The sequence below is a fragment of the Typopeltis vanoorti genome, chromosome 3, assembly GCF_054136105.1.
Source record: "Typopeltis vanoorti isolate ZY-2024b chromosome 3, IOZ_Tvanoo_1.0, whole genome shotgun sequence".
Lineage (NCBI taxonomy): Eukaryota > Metazoa > Arthropoda > Arachnida > Uropygi > Thelyphonidae > Typopeltis > Typopeltis vanoorti.
Genome location: NC_143551.1, coordinates 110,344,740 through 110,365,172, shown reverse-complemented (window position 1 = coordinate 110,365,172; position 20,433 = coordinate 110,344,740). Strand labels below are relative to the sequence as shown.

Here is a 20,433-nt window from a genome sequence, read left to right as displayed (position 1 = left end):
TCCAGCTTGTTTTCTCATTCATTCTCTAACTTCTCTTTATTTTTTTTATATACACAGACACATAGCCAACATGTTCAACACTGTTAAAATAGATAATCGTTATATAAAATTTTGATTAGCATATCCCCCAGTCATTAATGCTTTCTTACATGAATTCCCTACATCTATAGGCCTATTGATGAATGCCGTTCCATATTATTTCTACCCTAACAATAAAAAATTAACTTCATATATTTCTTATTCTTAATCTCTTCTTTATCTTTTTATTGTGTCCTCTAGTATAGCCTGGTTTATCCAAATACAATAGACTTCTATCATCTATCTATCTATATTATATATGCCCTGAACTAACTTATAAACTTAAAGTAAATCTCATGTTAGATAAATTCATCATATTATGAATATGTTGAGTGTCATGACATACCTTTTCTATGTATCTTTTAAATGAAGATCCTGACTAGAGTTTTTATACTAGTATCACTACTTGCTATCCCCTACAAGTGAAGATTCTTTTAATTAATTCTAGAATCTCATGGGCTTTACTGTCTTACGAGTGTAATTCTTATGATTCTTGAATTGAAATTCCTTCTAAGCCAGATGAATACAAAAATTTGGGTATTCATATCCAAATCTTTATATTCATCTGACTTATATCCGTCTAATATTATCTTCTTACAGAATCAGATGTACTTGCATTTCTTTGCAGTATATTTTAAACCACCACTCCCATATCCACTCCACTATTTTAAGATTTTCCTCTAAAATAAACTTAGGTCATTCAAACAAACGACTACTCTTACCAGCTTAACATCATCAGCAGAGAGTGAAATTTACTCCTAATATTTGAACCTGTATCATTTATGAATGTATTAAACAACATTTGTCTACATTAAACAACATTTGTTGTAACTCTGCTCCTAACATCCTAGCTCTTTGAAAGCTCCTCTCTAAAGACTATTTCTTATTTATCAGTCATCCTTTCTCACCCATCTCACTGAATGATCATCATTACACATTTGGCGCATTTTAATCAGCAGGCTCTTATGTGGAACACGATCCAAGACTATGCTGAAATCCAAATAAATTACAGCAATTACCTTGATCTGTTTCCCTCATAACCTCTTTATAAAAATTAAGCAGAAAATATCAAAAATTTCCACATCTTGTATTATGTCATTAAGTATGTCTTGTCCTTCAAGCAGTATTTTTTTTTCTAACTGACCAGTATTCACATACATACTTGCAAAATACTTTGAAAATTCTTTAACTACGTCTGGTCATTCAAAATTGTTTCAGGTCAACTGGATATTCTTTATTCATTTTTTTCACATATCTATAAAAGCTGTAATTCAAAATTTGCTTTGCAACCTTTAACAGTTAATGCCTGTGTAGTCCTGTGAAAATGACATTTGCTTCCATAGCATAGGCTGCCCAAAAAAAGATTGTTAGAGATTCAGTACTAGTCACTAACTTGAGTAATATTTTCTCAGCCAATTTCCAAGTTAGTTGATCTTTGGTAGGCAAATAAGGTTCCCCTCCAGTAAGCTCCGATTTTAACTCCCAAAAAATGGACAATAAAACTCATACCATCTTAAACATATATCTGCACCCTTCAAATTGAAAAAGATCTGAGTTCAGTACTCATTGTGACAAGAAGAATCTTTATATACACTTTTTTTTAGGTGAAGATGAGTTTTCTTCTCTCTCTCTTTCTCTTTTTAAATATTAGCACGCACGCACACGAGTTTTCAGTATGGAAATAGCAAGGTTTTTTCTTCTAAAACTTGGTTTTTTTATCATAAAACACACTATCAGATCAAAAATATTCAGACACTCCTTTAAATCAGCCAACGCCTTTTACTCCCTTATAGGGAATAAGCAAGGACTTTTAACCCTTTCTAGATTTTGGAGACTGAATGGACAATTTAATATCCACTGGTAGCCAATCAGAGATAGCTGACCCAAGATTGTCACTAATTATAAGCAACAACCGATGAAGAGACCGTTAAACAAGTGCTGCCATCTCTTGGTACCTAACCCTAACAGGATATGTTCTTGTCTGAAATAATGTGGATTCTATATTCGATTTTCTTGAGTTTACAGGATGAAAAACCCAAGTTTCCAGGAGAAAAAAAAAAAGCTTCCCTGTGTCAGAGATCAGCTAACTTGAGAACAGGTCAAAGAAAAGCTTAGAAAAAGTTCCTCCAGTTAGCGACTATACTTGAACTTAAGTCTATCTTTGGGCAGCCTAATGCAGAGGATGCAAGCACCATTTCCACTGAGCTACACAGACCATACTAGTGGATATGACTATGTACAGCAAAACCATGGCTCATGCAGGTATAAGAGGAACACGCAGTCTTGCTTTCTTCATAGGCAAACATTAACAGTGTAGTGGGCTATACTGAAGTGCTCAATGACTTTCAGCTTGATACTGTCGTGGATGCCATCTTTGTGACATTTGGGAAATTTCTTATGTTTCTCTTTCTTCTGCAGCTGTGATGTTGTGAAGTGGAAATGCCTAAGAGCAACAACAGCATAATCATGAACTGATGGGCCATAAAATCATGATTGTGCTGTTATTACTCTTGGGCATTTTGAAAAGCATTAAAAATAGACCAGAGAATTTATGAAAATACAACCCTAAAGCATTAATAAAAATTGCCTTTTTTAGTGCTTTAGGTTTCTTTGGCCTGACAGCTGTTTTGAACTATTGGTTCTTCTCATCAGACTTAAAAGAACAAAAACCCTTTCTTCATTACCATTTCAATCCTATGTCAGAGAGTTGTATTTTTATAATTGAACTATCAGGTTGTTGGGAAGTTAACACTGCATAATTTAATTATTGAAGAAGAGCTTAAAGGGTTTCATTTTGATTATTATAATCAAATTTTTTTTGATTTTTGCTCTTTCTCCAAATTTTCACAATACATTTCTATATATCTGGTATTTGTTTCCTATTCTCATTTAGATCTTCAATAAGGAACAATTGACTTTTTCCTTTATGTCAGCTCTCTTCTCTAATGATTCGAAAAATTCCTTCACTTCTTTCTTAGTGGAACTTTCTGTGGGACCATAGCCACAAATAAGTTTCGTTGTCCAATTTCTCATTTTGATTTTCCCTGCATCTCTTCTTGATCTTCCATCTTAGGTCTTAGACCTGTTAAAATAGTGTTTCTGGCAATCCATCTTTCATATCTTTTTTCTGTTCATCTAATTATTCTTCTTATATGTTGTCAGCATGCTTTTCCTATTCATTTTTTTGTCTAAATTACTTAACAAATATAACATCAAAGTAGCCTTTCTGCCGGTGGAAAAAATTTCGAGATTTCTACATCCCCCGAAGCCTCCTTATCATCCTTTAAAAAAAACAGGTGTTTACAAAATTCATTGTTCTTGCGGCATCTGCTTCATAGGACAGACAGGAAGATCTGGGGAAATTCACATGAACAAACACCAAAAGGATGTGCAAAACAGAAGAGAACACAAATCAGGTCTAGCTTTCCATACCACTTCCACCGGCCACAATGTACTCTGGCAGAAAACAAACATGTTGTACATAGAAAAAAACTGTTACATAAGGAAATTTAAAGAAGCTGCTAGCATGCTTAAAATACCAACACAATGCAATAAAAAATCAAGGATTAATTCTCCACCAAGTTTTGTCAGCTTTAATAAAAAATATACCTCAATCAGACCTCGGACATTATGAACGTGAACAACAAAACATGGCATCGTCTAGCATTGTTTAAACTCAGCACCGCTTTGAATCTGCATTTTGATTTTTAATTTTATGAATAGTCAGACGGCTACAACTGTATAGTATGAACTAATACTAATAATTTCTCTTTTCTTTGTGTTTTAAACTTTAAGTTACCTTTTACCCCTGAAGATGTAAGTTAAATGACTTACAAAACTTGTCGGGTCTTTTATTAATTTATTGTGTTTTATATAGCTTATTAAAAAAATGTGGTCCAATTACCGGAATATGTCATGTGAACTTTTAAACCACAGAAACCTCCACTTACAAATAATTTACTTGTTCTAATATTTTATTATCTGTCACTAGTTTACTTTTTTCTGGATTTCTCATTTTAAAGCCATTGTTTTTGTTTTTACTTTAAATATTCTCATATTATAGAGTTCTTAGATTTCATGTAATAATTTTAATGATCTTTGTAAATCATCTTTTGATGTAGCCAATTACAGTTTGGTCATTTGCAAAGAATGGTGTATACCTTTATTTATATACCAAATGGGTTGTGCTGTTTCCAGATTGTTATCATTATATATATATATACAGGGTGTTCGGGATAAATTTGACAGTTTCGTAAGGAAAAACAAAATCTTCTTTGTATCTATTAAATTTAATGAATTGACAAAAAAACATTACAGGCAGAGTTAATTACAATACTATCAACAAGATTTACTCAAAATAACCACCATTAGCATCGATCACAGCTTCAATTCTGCTTCGGAACCTCGAACAAGCTGATGCTACGGTCTCCCTGGGAAGGGCCGCAAAAACTGTTTTAATTTTATCCATTAACTGGGCTTTTGTATTACTGGAAGTGCGATTGGTGTCTTTTTCAACTGCGCCCCATACAAAATAATCCATGGGGTTAAGGTCTGGGGAGTTTGGAGGCCAAACATTTGGACTGGTGAAGTCGTAGAAATTTTCAGATAACCATTTTTGACTTTTCCCAGAGGTGTGGCAAGGGGCCGAATCCTGCTGCCATACATACGGCCTACCATTGGCTACCCTTGTTATCCAGGGCTTGACTACAGTTAGCAACTCCACGAACAAAGCCCGAATTCCAATGCCAGGGTTCTTCAACACCTGTTCCTGCAGATTTGCGAGGAATTCTGCTGTACGAACGCAATCAGATCGTCTGCTAGGGATCTTTCTTCTTGCTACATCCTCGTAGTCACCATTGCAAGTCTCTAGTTCATGCCTGATTGTTTTTACTGTATTCAGGGAGCATTGGGCAGCAGTCGTAATATCCTTATTTTGATGGCGGGCACGAATCATCATGATACAAGTTATTCTCTTCCATGATTCAGGTGGGTTCCAGCTATCCATCCTTTCTGACATCTTGTATATGAATGAAGAAGGGTCCAAACTTTTAAATGAAGAGAAGTGTGTGTTAATACATGTAACTTACGGAAAAATATAATTAATTATAAATATGTCAAATTTATCCCGAACACCCTGTATATATATATATGTATATATATACAGGGTGTTCGGGATAAATTTGATAATAAATAATAAGCTCAATACTTTCTTCCATATGCCTACCTGCTCATATTCTGCAATTGATCTTACAATCTGTTCCCATTCCATTCTTCCACTGCTCATGTTGAAGAGAACATATATGGAAGTGATCACTTTCCTGTCTACAGTGTCTTCACAGGAACCATGTTCACCCACATGGATACCTATATGGAAAATGGACCACACTTTCTCTCATCTTGCAAAATTTAATGCTGATGCCATCAGTCAAACACCTATCAATGAAGCTGTAAAATATATAACAGAATGCATTGTCCAGGCAGCAACAACCTCCATCCCAAAAACATCATCTCAATTTCCAGTCTATCCAAAGCCTTGGTGGAACGCAGAATGTCAGGCAGCTAAAAAAAGATCAACATAGAGCATGGAGCATATTTCGTAGATACCCCACCACATCAAATTTAATGTCTTTCAAGCGTGCTCGAGCCAAAGCACGTTTTGTAAGACATCAGAGTCGAAAACAATCATGGATCCAATTTACTACATCAAATAATCAAATGACCAGTCCAAAAATTGTATGGGATAAAATCCGGAAAATGAAAGGCAGATATAGTACACATTGTTTGTCCACCTTAGACTATAATGAGAGTGTTCTTGCTGATCCCAAAGCTATTGCAGATACTCTGGGAGAAACTTTTGCTAAAATCTCAGCAACAGCTTCATATTCTCTGGAATTTTTAATACTGAAAGAGCAGCAAGAGAAACAAAGGCTTAATTTTTCTACCAACATTCTTCAGCCATATAATCAGCCATTTGTCAAGGAGGAACTAAAAAGAGCTCTCCTACAATCACACCCTAGTGCAGTAGGACCTGATGACATCCATTATGAAATGATAAAACATCTACCATCATCTTCTATGGATCTTCTTCTTTTATTATGCAATAGAATACTTGCAGAGGAAGAGTTTCTAAATTCTTGGCATAAGTCAATTGTCATTGCTATCCCAAAACCAGGAAAAGATCCAACACAAGCAAATAATCATCGATCCATTGCTCTGACCAGCTGTCTTTGTAAGATACTAGAGAAAATGGTTAATGCCAGACTTCTCTGGTATTTAGAAAGCAACAGTCTTCTTTCCAATACACAGTGTGGTTTCCATAGACATCGATCAACTTTAGACCATTTAGTTTGGTTAGAAACTTGTATAAGAGATGCATTTCTGAGAACATCTTGTCTCTGTTTTTTTTTTTTTGTTTTTTTTTTGACATGGAAAAAGCTTATGACGCAATCTGGAGATATGGCATATTAAAAGACCTCTATAACCTAGGTCTCAAAGGACACCTCCCTATATTTATTAAAAACTTTCTGTCCAGCTGAACTTTCCAAGTCAGAGTGGGAAGTACACTATCTCGACCATATCTTCAAGAACAAGGTGTTCCCCAAGGCTCTGTCTTAAGTGTAACCCTTTTTGCTATTAAAATCAATTCAATCATTGAACAGCTTCCTCCCACTGTAGACAATGCTCTATATGTTGATGACTTCACAATCGACTGTCACTTACGTAACATGAGAGTAATTGAAAGACAACTTCAGCAAGCAATTGATCATGTCTCTCTGTGGGCTCTTAATAACGGGTTTAAGTTTTCAACAGAAAAAAGTGTCTGTGTACATTTCTGTCGAAAATGCACTCATCACCCAGATTCTGAACTAAGAATGGGACCTACTGTTATTCCAGTAACTACAGAAACCAAGTTCTTGGGACTCATTTTTGACAGAAAACCCACATTTCTAGCACACATTCGTCAACTAAGAGAAAAGTGCAAAAGAATTTTGAACCTCCTTCGCACTCTATCCTCTACTGGGCAGGGTGCTGATCGAGCTTCGTTGCGCCATCTTTATCATGCACTTATACGTTCAAAGCTGGATTATGGGTCCCAGTCTATGGTTTGGCAAGACAGAGTAACCTACGATGGTTGGATTCCATCCATCCATCATCAGGGTATACGGATAGCTACTGGTGCCTTTCGCACCTCACCCATTCCAAGTCTCTATGTAGAAGCAAATGAACCAGCTCTATCACTTCTATGGAAACAGTTGTCTCTTAATTACGCCCTAAAAATAAAATCTCTCCCAGATCACCCTACATGGAATAGTATCTTCTCTCTGCATTGGGAAACTCAATATCACACACACATCAAACTGCTATACATCCTTTTGGTATGCATATTAAAGAAACTGTGCAAGCTGTTAGTATAAATGTTGACAACATTAGCTACACTAAACAAAACAGCATTCCTCCATGGCAGGTTTGCACAACATCCTGCATCCTCTCACTTTGTCAGCTACAGAAATCTTATACCCATCATCCATTTACCTGCAATTGTTTAATGCACACAGAGCAGCACATGCTGATTTCTTACCCATCTATACTGATGGTTCAAGAACTAACACCTCTGTTGGCTGTGCTGCTGTGTTTCCTGACATTATTATCTCAAGTCAGATCCTACTAGACTGCAGTAATTACACTACAGACTACAGCAGAGTTACATGCCATTCAGCTTGCACTTGTGCATATAAAAGAAAACTGCTACCAAAAGTGTATAATTTATACAGACTCATTAAGCTCTTTACAGGCTATCTCCTCTCCTATGTCTAATCCTCATCCAGTACTTTATGAAGTGCTACACCTGCTTCACAAAATGAAAATCCTTAATTTCGATGTTCAGTTCTGCTGGACTCCCAGCCACATCAGAATCAAAGGAAATGAGGCTGCAGATGCAGCTGCTAAATCAACCCATACCTTCTCCACATACTATTTGACAGTTCCATATACAGACTACAGACAACTTATAAGATCAAAGCTAATTGCTCAGTGAGAGTTAACATGACAAGAAACATCAACAAACAAATTATATAACATTAAACCTGAAATTAAACATTGGCATTCTAGTCAATGTACAAAGAGAAGGGAGGAGATTGTCCTTGCTAGGCTCCACATAGGTCACAGTCACCTTACGCATTCTCATTTACTGAGAGCTGATGATCCTCCCATATGTGAAAAATGCAACACACATCTCACTATTCATCATATTCTGGTAGATTGTCAAAAATTTACACGACAGAGGAATGAAATTTTCACCTATCTAACCAAGCCATATACACTCAGGGAAATGCTAGATTCAGGCAAATTGCATGATGTTTTTAAGTTTTTAGAAAGAATTAATTTATACAAACACATTTGACCATAAATTTGTTTATATGTAAATACTTTTTTTTTTTTTTTGCTTTACTTAACTTTTATACCTATGTATTATTCATTGGGTTAAATCTGACCAATTATGTATTACCATGGGCTTTGATCTTGTATATTTGTATCACCCTGCTGTAATTTTGTTAATATGTAAATACCATAATGCTAAACTTAAATTTTATGCATCAATGCTATATAATAATTCCTTTCTGACACTTTAAGTATTAGTATAATAATGTTTGTTGTAATCTTACTAGATGTAGACACTGCTTTCCTTGACTTGTTTTGACCTGGGAGGTGGCTAAAGGTGTGGAATTTTCGATTAAGACAGGGAATATGTGGAATTACCATCTGGCAAGTATGACAAGCTTAGGAGATTGCTTGGATCAGTGCCATGGCATGTACAGCTGCAAGGGCTGGATGTCGATAGAGCATGGGAAGTGGTCAAGGAGCATTTACAGGAGGTTATGGCTGATTGTATATATACCTAGGGTCCGAATAGTAAAACAAGTAGGGTTAAATGGATGAATTACACCATTAAGCTTGAGCTGCAAAAAAAGAAACAACTGTGGAGGGAATTTAAAGAAAGAGGTGACCTTGCAGGCACACGAATGGTATAAAGTGCAGGCCAGAAGGGTAATGAGTGTGGTAAAAAAAGCAAAAGCGGATTATGAAAGGAAACTAGCTATGCAAGCTGAAGAGAATCCCAAACAGTTCTTTCAATATGCTGCAAGCAAGACAAAAACTGTACACGGCAAAATGATTTTAAGGAAATGATGATGGTAAGGAGGTAACTGAATCAGTCGATATAGTGAAGTTACTGAGCGAGCACTTTGCAAAAGTATATCATTCAGGTGGTGACATTGAAAAAATGAAGGAACCATTAGTTTATATGGGAATTGTGATGAATGAAGTGGAGGTGAGTAGTCTATTACAGAACCTTAATGTGAATACATCTGTGGGATTGGATGGTATACCGGCACGGGTCTTGCGTGAAGCGGCTAAAGAATTATCAGTGCCCTTGACCATGTTGTTTAATCTGAGTCTCGGGTCTGGTTTAGTCCCGAAGGTGTGGAAAGAGGGGAAAATAGTTCCACTGCATAAAGGAGGATCCAAGACTATGGTTGCAAATTACCGACCGATCAGCATATCAGGAGTCGTTGTCAAGGTCTTGGAGAAAGTAGTCAAGGGAAAAATACAGGAATGGATTGATGAAAATGAGATACTGTATGGGGGGACAGCATGGCTTTGTGAAGGGTAGGTCATGCCTCAGTAACTTGCTCAAGTTTTATAACAAGGTGACGGCTGAACTGGATAAGGGTAATGGGTTTACAGCGATACTGCTGGACCTGGCTAAGGCATTTGACAGGATACCACATGGAATTCTAATCCATAAATTACAACATATGGGAATGGATATAGGGTTGGTGAGATGGATAGGTGGGTGGTTGATGGAGAGATATCAGAGAGTAGTTTATTCAGGAGTAGAGTCCAAAAGATGGCTTGTGACTAGTGGTGTGCCGCAGGGTTCTGTTCTTGGACCACTGCTGTTTAATTTGTTCATTAACGATATAGGGAAGGATCTAAGAGGAACAGTTCATTTGTTCGCTGATGATGCAAAGTTGGGTAGGGCGATAGTGAATGCAGAAGATCTCAAAATCTTGCAGGATGACTTGGATAGATTGGAGTTCTGGGCTAAGGAGAATGGATGTCAATTTAATGTGCCAAAATGTAAGGTTATGCATTTTGGGGTGAAAAGATTAGCAGCAGTATACCACATTGGTGGAACTGTACTCCAGGAGATTGATGAGGCCAGGAACTTGGGAGTGTTGGTGGATAAGGAGATGAAGTTTAGGGGGCACATTGCAAAAGTAGCTAAATCAGCTCATCAACTCACTTGGTTGTTGAAAAATACCTTGACGAGCAGAGACAAGCAAGTTATTGTACTTCTGTATCAAGGTCTTATCAAGGTCCGAGCCTTGATAAGACCTCATCTCGACTACTGTGCCCAGATTTGGTCACCTAGGTTCCTTCTTGATGGGGAGGAAGTGGAGAGGATCCAGAGGCGAGTGACTAAGATGATAGCGAGTCTATGGAATGAACCATATAAGAACAGGTTGAAGATTTGTGGGTTGCAGAAATTAGTTGATAGGTGGAAAAGGGGAGATATGATTGAGACATTCAAATTGCTAAAGGATTTCTATAGGATTAATTCAGAGGATATTTTTGAGATCAGACTGGTGGTGGGAGAACTAGGGGACACCTATGGAAGCTGGGCAAGGGTGATAGATACTGTGAGAATGTCGTATAGTTGTGTGGACATGATGTTTAGGGCCTCCCTCGATGAGTCTAAAGACTCCCTGGAGTCGCCCGTAATAATAATAATATACATATGTTAACCTATAGTTATCTATTTATATACTGATGAAACCTCTGCAGTAATTTTGTTTATATGTAGATACTGCATCACTTAACATACATTTCATGTATGCATCTTATTTGCTACTTTATTTTTAGAATAATCATGTAGTGCTATAGGACATCTTACCTATTTGTGTACTTTCTAGCAATTCTGTTTATATGTATCCTGAATTCTGTTTCTACTGCATTGCTAAATTTAATTTTCATCCATGCATATTGTGTAATAATCCCTTTTTGCCAATTTTTGTGCTGCTATAAAGGCATCTGTTATAATTTTACATATATGTAGATACAGCATTCCTTGGCTCAGTGTTTCATATATTATTTATTAACTTATATTTTTTAATATTTTTCTTATATTTATTAATTATTTTTGCACTACTATAATAACCTCTGACCTTGTGTGTTGCTGTGACCTCTGCAACAGTTCTGTTTACCTAGAGATGCTGCTTTATGAAACTAGATTCTTGTACAGACATATTGTTAACAATTTTCTGTAAATGCTAATGTTTGTAACCTTTAGTATGGCACAGTATGACCTTTGTAGTTTTTGTGCCAAATAAACTATTAACCAACCAACCAACCTGGTTTTTGTTAAAAATACCAAGCAATTTTAAACCTGGTTTTACTCCATTTCCCAAGTAAGCAAACAGACAAACAAGTCAAGTTTGCGCCTGCAAGTGATGCAAGTCTAGCTGATCCTACAGGTAGTGCAAGACCAAGGCAACTCGTGGTAAAGGTGGCACAAGCTCCGATCACTAATCTTAATATTTACCCTTAATGCCAAAACACATCTCCAAATAGGGGATGTATGATGTTTTGTATTAAAGGCAAGGGACCAGTACCCAGACTGGTTTCGACCTTTATTGAGGTCTCATCAGTGGGAGCCAGGCTAGAAATACCAAGATTTTAGTAATACAGAGCTTATAAGTATTTTACCAGAACAAGTTACCATAAGGTGTTTTTACCTTATTAAATAAAAATCTCTGGAGGAGATATAAATGTAGAAAGTATTTTACCTTGGGTCATCACCTTTTCTGAAGGGAATTTGGTACTGACTTCTTTTGGAATTCTATTATTCATAATAGTTCCAGTTCCTCCAATACCCCTAGAGTAAAGTTTCTCTAATAAAGGAATAGTAGTAAAATATCGATCAAAGTAAAGCCTGTGGCCTTCCTTTATCAAGGTGTTCTGCCAAATAAAGTACACCTGCTGGCCCTATACCTCCAGCATTTTCAACGTTTCCAGGAATAGAGCCTTTTCCTTGGAAGAAAAAAAAAAGGATGTATCAATCCATCATGTCCTGCCAAAACATACATTTTCAATCCAACATGTTGTGGCTTTCCTTTCACATACTGCCTAAGAGAACATCTTCCTGTAAAAGGAACCATTTGTTCATCAACACAAATGTTAGCACTGATTGGTAAATTCAGACAGCCTTGTAGCACGTTTGAATTTACCAATCAGTGCTAACTGATTGATAAATTCAATCAATTAGCACCGATTGCATTTGGAAGATTCAGCAGTGGTTGAATCTTCCAAAGTCGATTACGTTTTCGTTCATCTTGTGATATTAATTGATCCTCTACAAGCTTCAATCTACAGCGGAGTGAATAAAATCAATTTTTTGTTAAATTATCAGTACCAATAATGCCTAATTCTTTTGCCCATAGTAGGCGTGGGAGGCGAAGCAAACTAATAATCATGGAAATAGCAAAAAAAAAAAAAGTCTTTAATTCTGATGGACTAGTACCAAAAGTCACCCCTTTATCCAACACCTCTCGTTGATTTATTTTGTCTGCCATTATTTCATAAATATCAGCAGATATATAGTGTCTAAAAAACTGCATTCATAGCCATTTAGATTTTATCACATCAATTCAAAGAATTTTCAAATTTTGAATGTATTTTCCACAAATTGCGAGGCAACTGTGAGGTTGTCTTTTCATCAGAAGAATGTGATTTGTTTACTTCATCATCATCATTAAACATTTCATTCACTTCATCATATCTGAAAGATCGAGATCTGATTCATATAGTTGTGTCAACAAATAATCTAATTTTTTTGTGGTTGGACATTGCACACGACCATAAAATGATCCTATAAACAAAAATATACATCCTAATTATATCAATAAAATATACACAATAATGCAAAAATACATTATAAAAATGCATACTTCAAATACTATGTCATATTTTTGGTAGAACATAACATAAAAACTAGTAAAATTAATTGAATGCAAAATGCCTAAAATTCTAACTAACTGACAAATTTAGAAGGTATTAAGAACTGGTGTCAACAATTGTTGTCATTTAATTAAATAAGTAATATTAATTTAATAATACTATAAGCATTATAGATTCTTATACTATTATAAAATGTCAGGTCAAGAAATCAAATTAAAAGTTCGATATTATAACTTTTAAATAGATTAGGTAAAGAAGTTTAGACTTACTTGTGGTTAGACCAGAAGTAGATGGCGACGGATTTTCCTCCGTGTTTGAAAAAGAACAGGCTTCCCTCAAAAGCTATGTATTGTCATCTACTGAGTAGGAATAAAAATATGAACTGTTAATATCCGTTGACAATCTAATTGCAATGCCCATTAAATTTTAATAATTACAATTATTTTTCAAAAAATGTCAACAAATTATGACATTCCTCTTAGGATGGTAATGAAGAGGTAGATTATTCAGAAAATAAATGTGAAGCTACAATAAAAACATGTCACTTATAAAAAGAAATACATACAGTACACATAATAAATACAAACCTAAAAAAAAACCTTCAGGAAGTGTATTATTTGTTTACACAAATACCTAAATAGATACACAAAAAAAGGAAATATGTGCAGCGTTTGTCGTATTTCAGATAAATATGATGTAGTAACAACAATTGTTACACTAGAGATGGTTCAGCGCACGCTCAGCTAAACGTATATAAAAGTTTAAAAAAAAGTATAATGTAAAACAGGCTTTAGTTCATTTGAAAACAAAAGCATTACAGTTCGTATCTAGGTTCATATCTAGAGGTCAAAATGGGATATGAAAAAAGTCCGTATGAGCAGTTCGTAAGTCGAGGTACCATTGTGTGTGTATATATATATATATATATATGTGTGTGTGTGTGTGTATATATAAGTTAGATGATAGACTACAGAGAATTATGTTTCCATTGTGATATTTCTTGAATAGTCTGTATGAATTGATTTGGTATATTTAATCAACTAACATTTTAAGCAGTTTTGGTCTGTTAATTTTATCAAAGGCTTTTTCATAATCACATGTGTTTCTTTTTGATTCTCTTCTGTTTTCAGTTATTGATTTCTAGTAAAAACTGAGTCTCTGCAAGTCTGTTGATAATCCATTTTCTTCTTCTGGAAGTTGGTCCTCTCTACAATATTGTTTAGCTTCTCTTTTAATATTTCTGCATATATTTTTTACCTTGCATTTAGCAGACTAATTTGCCTATTAATGTAGTCATCTTTATTTCCTTTTTTTTATATAAATTGCTATAACCAGCTTATTTAACAAGGGTTCAGAGTTTTTCCAGAAATCCAAACATTTTTAAAGAATTTCATGAGTTTCCCATTAAATTTTCCCCCTTTGTTGTATAGCTCTGTATGTATATTGTCTTCTACTGATGTTTTCCTTTTTTGATTTTTCATTTTATTCATTTTATTTTTTAGTTCTGATATTGTAATATTTTCTATTAGGTTATTCTTTATTTTATAAAATTCTTTAGTTTTATAAAATTTTGCATCATCGGTCCAGAGATTTTGAAAATAGGTTACCTATTTTTCTAGATTCTGGTAGAGTTCCAGGGGAGTGGAAAGAGGGCAAAGTATCATATTGCAGTATCATATTTTTATCTACCCATTCTTTTTGACCAATTTTTCTAGTACTTTTACCTGAGATACTGATTGGTCTGAAATCAGTGGTAAAAGTACTAGAAAAATTTGTCAAAATTAATGGGTAGATAAAAATTTGATACTGTACAAAGGTCAACATGGCTTTGTGAAAGGGTCAATCATGCCTTAGTAATTTACTAACTTTTTATAATAGAGTAACAGCTGAGTTGGATGAAGGAAATAGCTACATGATGATTTTGCTGGATTTTGCTAAGGCATTTGACAGAATATCACATGGAACTCTCTTATACAAATTAGAACAAATGGGGATGGATATAACACTGGTTAAGTGGATAAGAAGGTGGCTGCTGGACAGATATCAAAAAGTGGTGTGCTGCGAGGTTCTGTGCTGGGGCGATTGCTGTTTAATTTGTATATAAATCATATAGGAATTAACCTGAAAGGAAATAGTCAGTTGTTTGCTGATAATGCAAAATTAGGTAGAGTAATAATGTCAGTTTAATGTGGAGAAATGTAAAGTTATGCATTTTGAGAAAAATAGATCACAAGCCATGTATCACATTGATGGCACTGTACTCCAGGAAATAGACGAAGCAAGAGAGGTGGTGGTAGACAGAGAGTTAACATTTAGAGGACATAATGCTAAGGTTGCTTAGCCCATAAGATTACTTAGCCTTGGCTGTTGAAAAACACATTAACATGTAGAGGTAAGGAAGTTGTTATTCCTCTTTATAAGGCATTGATATGCCCACATCTGGATTACTGTGCTCAAGTCAGGTCTCCTGGGTTTCTTGGGGATGAGAAGTGGTGGAGAGGATTCAGAGGTGAGTGACCAAATGGTGAGTGGTCTGGAATGTTCCCCATGAGGATAGATTGAAGGTGTGTGGATTGCAGAAGTTAGTTGATAGGAGAAAAAGAGGAAATATGATAGAAACATTTAAGTTGCTTAAAGGGTTTTATATGATTGATGCAGTGAAAATGTTTCAGCACTTGGCTAGATTGACCAGAACAAGGGATCATCCCTGGAAGTTGAATGAAAGTGTGGTTAGTAGGGGTGTGAGGACTGGATTTTTTGCTTGGAGTTGTGAATGGAATGGGTTGCCAGAACCAGTTGTGAGTACTTTGTCTGTTAATGGGCTCAAGGAGTTGTATGATAGATTATATGGATAGATTGGGTCTCCCACGATGAGTCTTTGGGCTCCATGGCAGTTCCCCGTATAATAATAATAAGAATATTTTTCTTAGTTTGTTTGTATTTCTACCTTTTTCTTTTCTTTCTCTCTCTATCCTTTTTCTTTTCTTACTTCTCTTTCTGTAATTTCCTTCATACTATTTCTGCTTCTGTTGTCTTGGAATTTAGCCCTTTCTGGTAACTATTTTGTTTTTATTATATTTTCTATTTCTTTGTTCCAGTTTTGTAGTCCTTTTTTACTGTTCCATTTACTCTTTATTCCTAAGGTACTTAGGAATAAAGAGTAATCTGTTGCTGCTTTTGCAGGATTTGTTTCAGATTTTCTGTTACTCCTCTGTCTTATGAATATTGTATGGTTTCAGTTTTTTCTTCAGTGCATTTTTTATATTTCTGCCTGGTATTGGGAATCTTGTAATAAAGAAATTTTCTTACTTTGTTGATAGACATTTTCAATTTTATTTATTGTAGCCATTTTGATTCAAATCAGATTTTTGTCATTACCATATAACAATTGCATTTTAATTCAATGCCCTTACATATAGGATTAACTCAGTTAGCCTAAAATTTGCAATAATGTGATCAGTAACTAATTTATATCCTCTGGCTAACCATGTTTATTTCTGTATTTCTTTGGATTCAAATACTGAGTTCATTATTCTCATATTATTATAAATAACAAAATCCCATAGTTTGTATCCATTACAATTATGGATATCTTCACCAAATGTACCCTAAGTTTGTATTTTCTGTTTCCTATTCTGGCATTTAAATCTCTTGCTATGAATTAATAGTGCATTTTATTTTATTTTTTTTGTCTATGACATTTTATAATTCTTTATAAAATAACTCCTCGTTTCATTCTATTGCTGCAAGCTGTCCCTGAGCTTTCCATAATAATCAGCTTTCTAGTTTCCAATTATATTCTTTATTCACAGAATTACTCATGTGCTGGCTTCCACCAAGTTGATCACTTCATGGTTACTTTCACCAGCTGGAGATTTGACCTTATTCGCAATAATATCCTGTACAAAACCAAGATTCTTGAACCCTATGTACCCTTTTAATGTAATTGCCTCTCAAAAATTCAAGAAATCCATTTCCTTCCTCCTAGATGACTTATCTTCATTTCAATCTATATCACCATAATTAAAATTGTGCTTCTCTTATTTGCTAAGTCAATATTCCTATATAATTTCTTAGAATCACAACTCCATGCAAACAATTCCCAGACATCCAACATCCAATAAATATCTTTTTTTTTGTTTTTCCTATTTCAATGAAATTTGTATTGTAAGTACAGTTTCCCTAAGTTTTCATTCTAATTTAAATAGTATATTTCATTAGATTAGTGATGTGTGTCATTTGGTAGAAAAAATATGGAATCATCAAAGTGCCCTCGGTGGATCTGATATTCTGAAAGATTTAAAACTAATGAGATGGGACCTAAATAGAGAATGGGCACCATGGAATTGTCTCCTGCTAACAAGAAAAGAAAGTATCATTCACTCTCACGTAGAACAGCCAGAAAAGGTAAATAAAATTTAAATTGTTTTATATTTATTGCTCGTATTATTAATTATTCTCCATTAAATTATGTGACTCATCATGAAAGTCTCACTCTAGATCAGGAATAGACCTCATTGTTCCTTTGAAATTCATTCATTCATTGGTCAAAACTTGCCTACTATTCCCATTGTATAAAATCTCCTCCTTACTCACCATAATGTTTTTCAGAGATAGCTCCTTCCCCTTTTTTCTCTATCCTTTTTCCTTTCTGCTCTATGAAATATTAATATCTTATCTATTGATCAGTAAGCTCCACTTACCATTTTATATATTTATTATCACTTATATACCTACAGTCTAGTTACCTCTTGGCTAATGTTTCATAGCATGTAACTTGAATTGTTGCTTCTAAATCCTATATTTTTTGTTGTGTTCTCATATGGCCAGACACCAAGCCACTTCAAGTGCAAACTTTTGCTTTCATTACATAATACCAAAACAACTCTTAAATTACAAACCATTAAGAAAAAGAAAAAAAGGACATCCTCTTAAGATTGAACGATGACTTCTAAGGCCAGCACAGGCCACTCTAGGCCTAAATCCTTGACAAGCATGATGATGTGGCTTAAGTATATAAAATTTTCTGTTAAAAAGAAATAGATGAATAGTACGAGAGAGAGGGGAAAAAAGACCTTGGCTCTTGTATAACATGTTGCCAAAGGCTATCCTTTTTTTCCTTTTCCACTCTCATGCAGTTGAAACAACCAAAAGACTTATTGAAACTAAAATCTGGAGATGACTGGTACCCAGATGATTAGCTTTATTTCTAAGTTAGTTGGCCTTCTCTGAATGGGATTACTCTCCATTCATCCCTGCAGTTGACCATAAGACCACAGTGAACTTAGAGAATGGACCATTTAAAAAAAAATCTCTCATAATAAAAAGAGACATTTTATATCCTCCTGTTAAATGCTGCATAATGCAGGTGGTCTATACCACCTAGCCAAAAAATTTGGTATCTCCTAGAATGCTTCTTTCTAAATACAAAAATAGTCATACTGAATAATAAAATTTCCATAATACAATATTGTAAAGTATATGCCTGCTATATTGCTGGTTTTCAAATCCATGTTCTTTTCATAACTTTCCAAAAAAAGATATTTTTAACTCGTTAATTTTAAAAATCAAAATTCTCTTCCCATTGCTGACAGGTGAAAGGGGGGGGGATGTATTGCAAAAAAAAAAAAAAAGAAGAAGAAGAACCTGTTTTGTTTTGAGTAATGGAATGCCCAATATGTTACATAATCTTTTCCAAATATGCAAACCAAGGGGGCAGCTGTAGAATCCATGTTCTACTGTTTCCAACCTGTAATGGATGTCACAGATTAGATCTTTGATGTAAAAGTACCTCCATTGATGCCATTTACTGGAAGGCAACCATATGCAACCTTATCCTTACTCTGAAGTGTTATTGGTAGTATCCAGTTGTGGAAGTTCATGGGAGAAGAGGTTATAGATTTCCTTATACCAAGTTTTGTTTTTATTAATGGAAAGAATGTCAATGCCAGAATGCTGTGGCAGTCATTGAGTTAAGCAGAGAATATTGTAGTATTCAGGAACAATCTCAGCTCTTGGGCAATTATAATCATTTATTCCAAGATGAAAACCCAGGTAGTACCAAAGAAAGGACTGTGCATGTGTGCTTTCAAAAATTTGTCTCTCTGCATGGATTTTTGAAGCTGTATTGGAAATCCATACACATGTATTCTTTTAATTATATATCTCATTTCTACTTTGAGCCTGTTATTGATAATACAGAAAAAATAAGGCCTCCGGTTGATTAAAGTATACTGATGTCCAAAAGCTAAGACAAACTACATTTTTAGCTGTATATGAAAAGATTTGCATGGCTACAGCCAAATGCAGAAATGAATTTATTACCAGAATACTGATAAATGATATTGCACAAAATATGTTGTAAATACAAGTTAAATTGCAATACGTTTTTGGCAAAAGTTACAAATTTCCTAAGGACTTAGTTAAGGAATTAATGTACAGCACTTACAGAAAACTATGCCAAAAGACATTTCAGTATGGAATATGTTCGCCTCAAACTGCAATGCAGCTCTTGCAATGTCATACCATGCTTAGCATCAAGTGATTCGGAAGTTCTTGAAGCAAACTGGCCCACTCCTCCTTCAGAGTAAGGATAAGGCCTTTTTTTGGGGGGGGGGGGTTCAAGAAAATATGCTCTATGATGAGCTGTGGATAAAGGAATTCAGATTGCAGGCTTTCGAGCATATAGGTCTACCTGTCGCAGATGTCTTGCCACAATTTGTCAAAATATCTGTATATCTGGACTTGATGGAGCCAATTTGCAAGCTGACCTGCCTTGGTACATCAATTATGTTTCGCTGTTTATAACCAAAAATATGTCTTCATGCTCTGTGGTAGAGCAAAGGCAACCTCCTAGCAAATGTCTGGAACATATTCATGTTGTGAAATGCTGCTGAGCCTGAGATACAATGCTGTGTGTGAGAGTCCAAACTTTCTAGCAATATCAGTAATTCTGTGGCCTTCTTCAAGCTTTTCAATAATTCTTCCCAGCATGAAATCGTGTAGATGGTCTGAGACATTACAAGACATCCAAGTTTGCAACTTCATTCCTTCATGAAAAGAGCTTCCTTCAAACACAATTTATTTAGCATAGCCTTCTGCCTTTTATCATGTTGAGTGCTACTATGTGTACCCACATTCTACTCAAAACCGTCAGAAATTGCCAGCAGCAGATTTGTCTGAATTTGCAGTTGTAATCTGATCTTCAGAAATGTTGTTCGTCCCTAGGTTTTGGAATGAGGATGGTGTCTTCACCATCTCTGCAGAGTTGGGTGATAGTTCCTTTTTCATGGTGAACTGTCTTTTAAATATTGCATCTGAAAGTCTATCACTACA

At 35.1% G+C, this 20,433-nt stretch overlaps 1 protein-coding gene across 3 annotated transcripts in view; it reads left to right on the top strand.

The window, feature by feature from the left end:
• The window catches only part of LOC150108466 (IQ motif and ubiquitin-like domain-containing protein), a 227,567-nt gene that overhangs the window by 171,153 nt on the left and 35,981 nt on the right, over window positions 1–20,433 (top strand). For 2 of the 3 annotated variants that reach the window (XM_090415872.1, XM_090415873.1), the window contains exon 10: window positions 17,320–17,505. In XM_090415872.1, the coding sequence (XP_090271998.1) occupies window positions 17,320–17,505 (186 nt within the window). The remainder of the gene's footprint in view (window positions 1–17,319; window positions 17,506–20,433) is intronic. The other variant, XR_016550657.1, reaches the window with a different exon arrangement.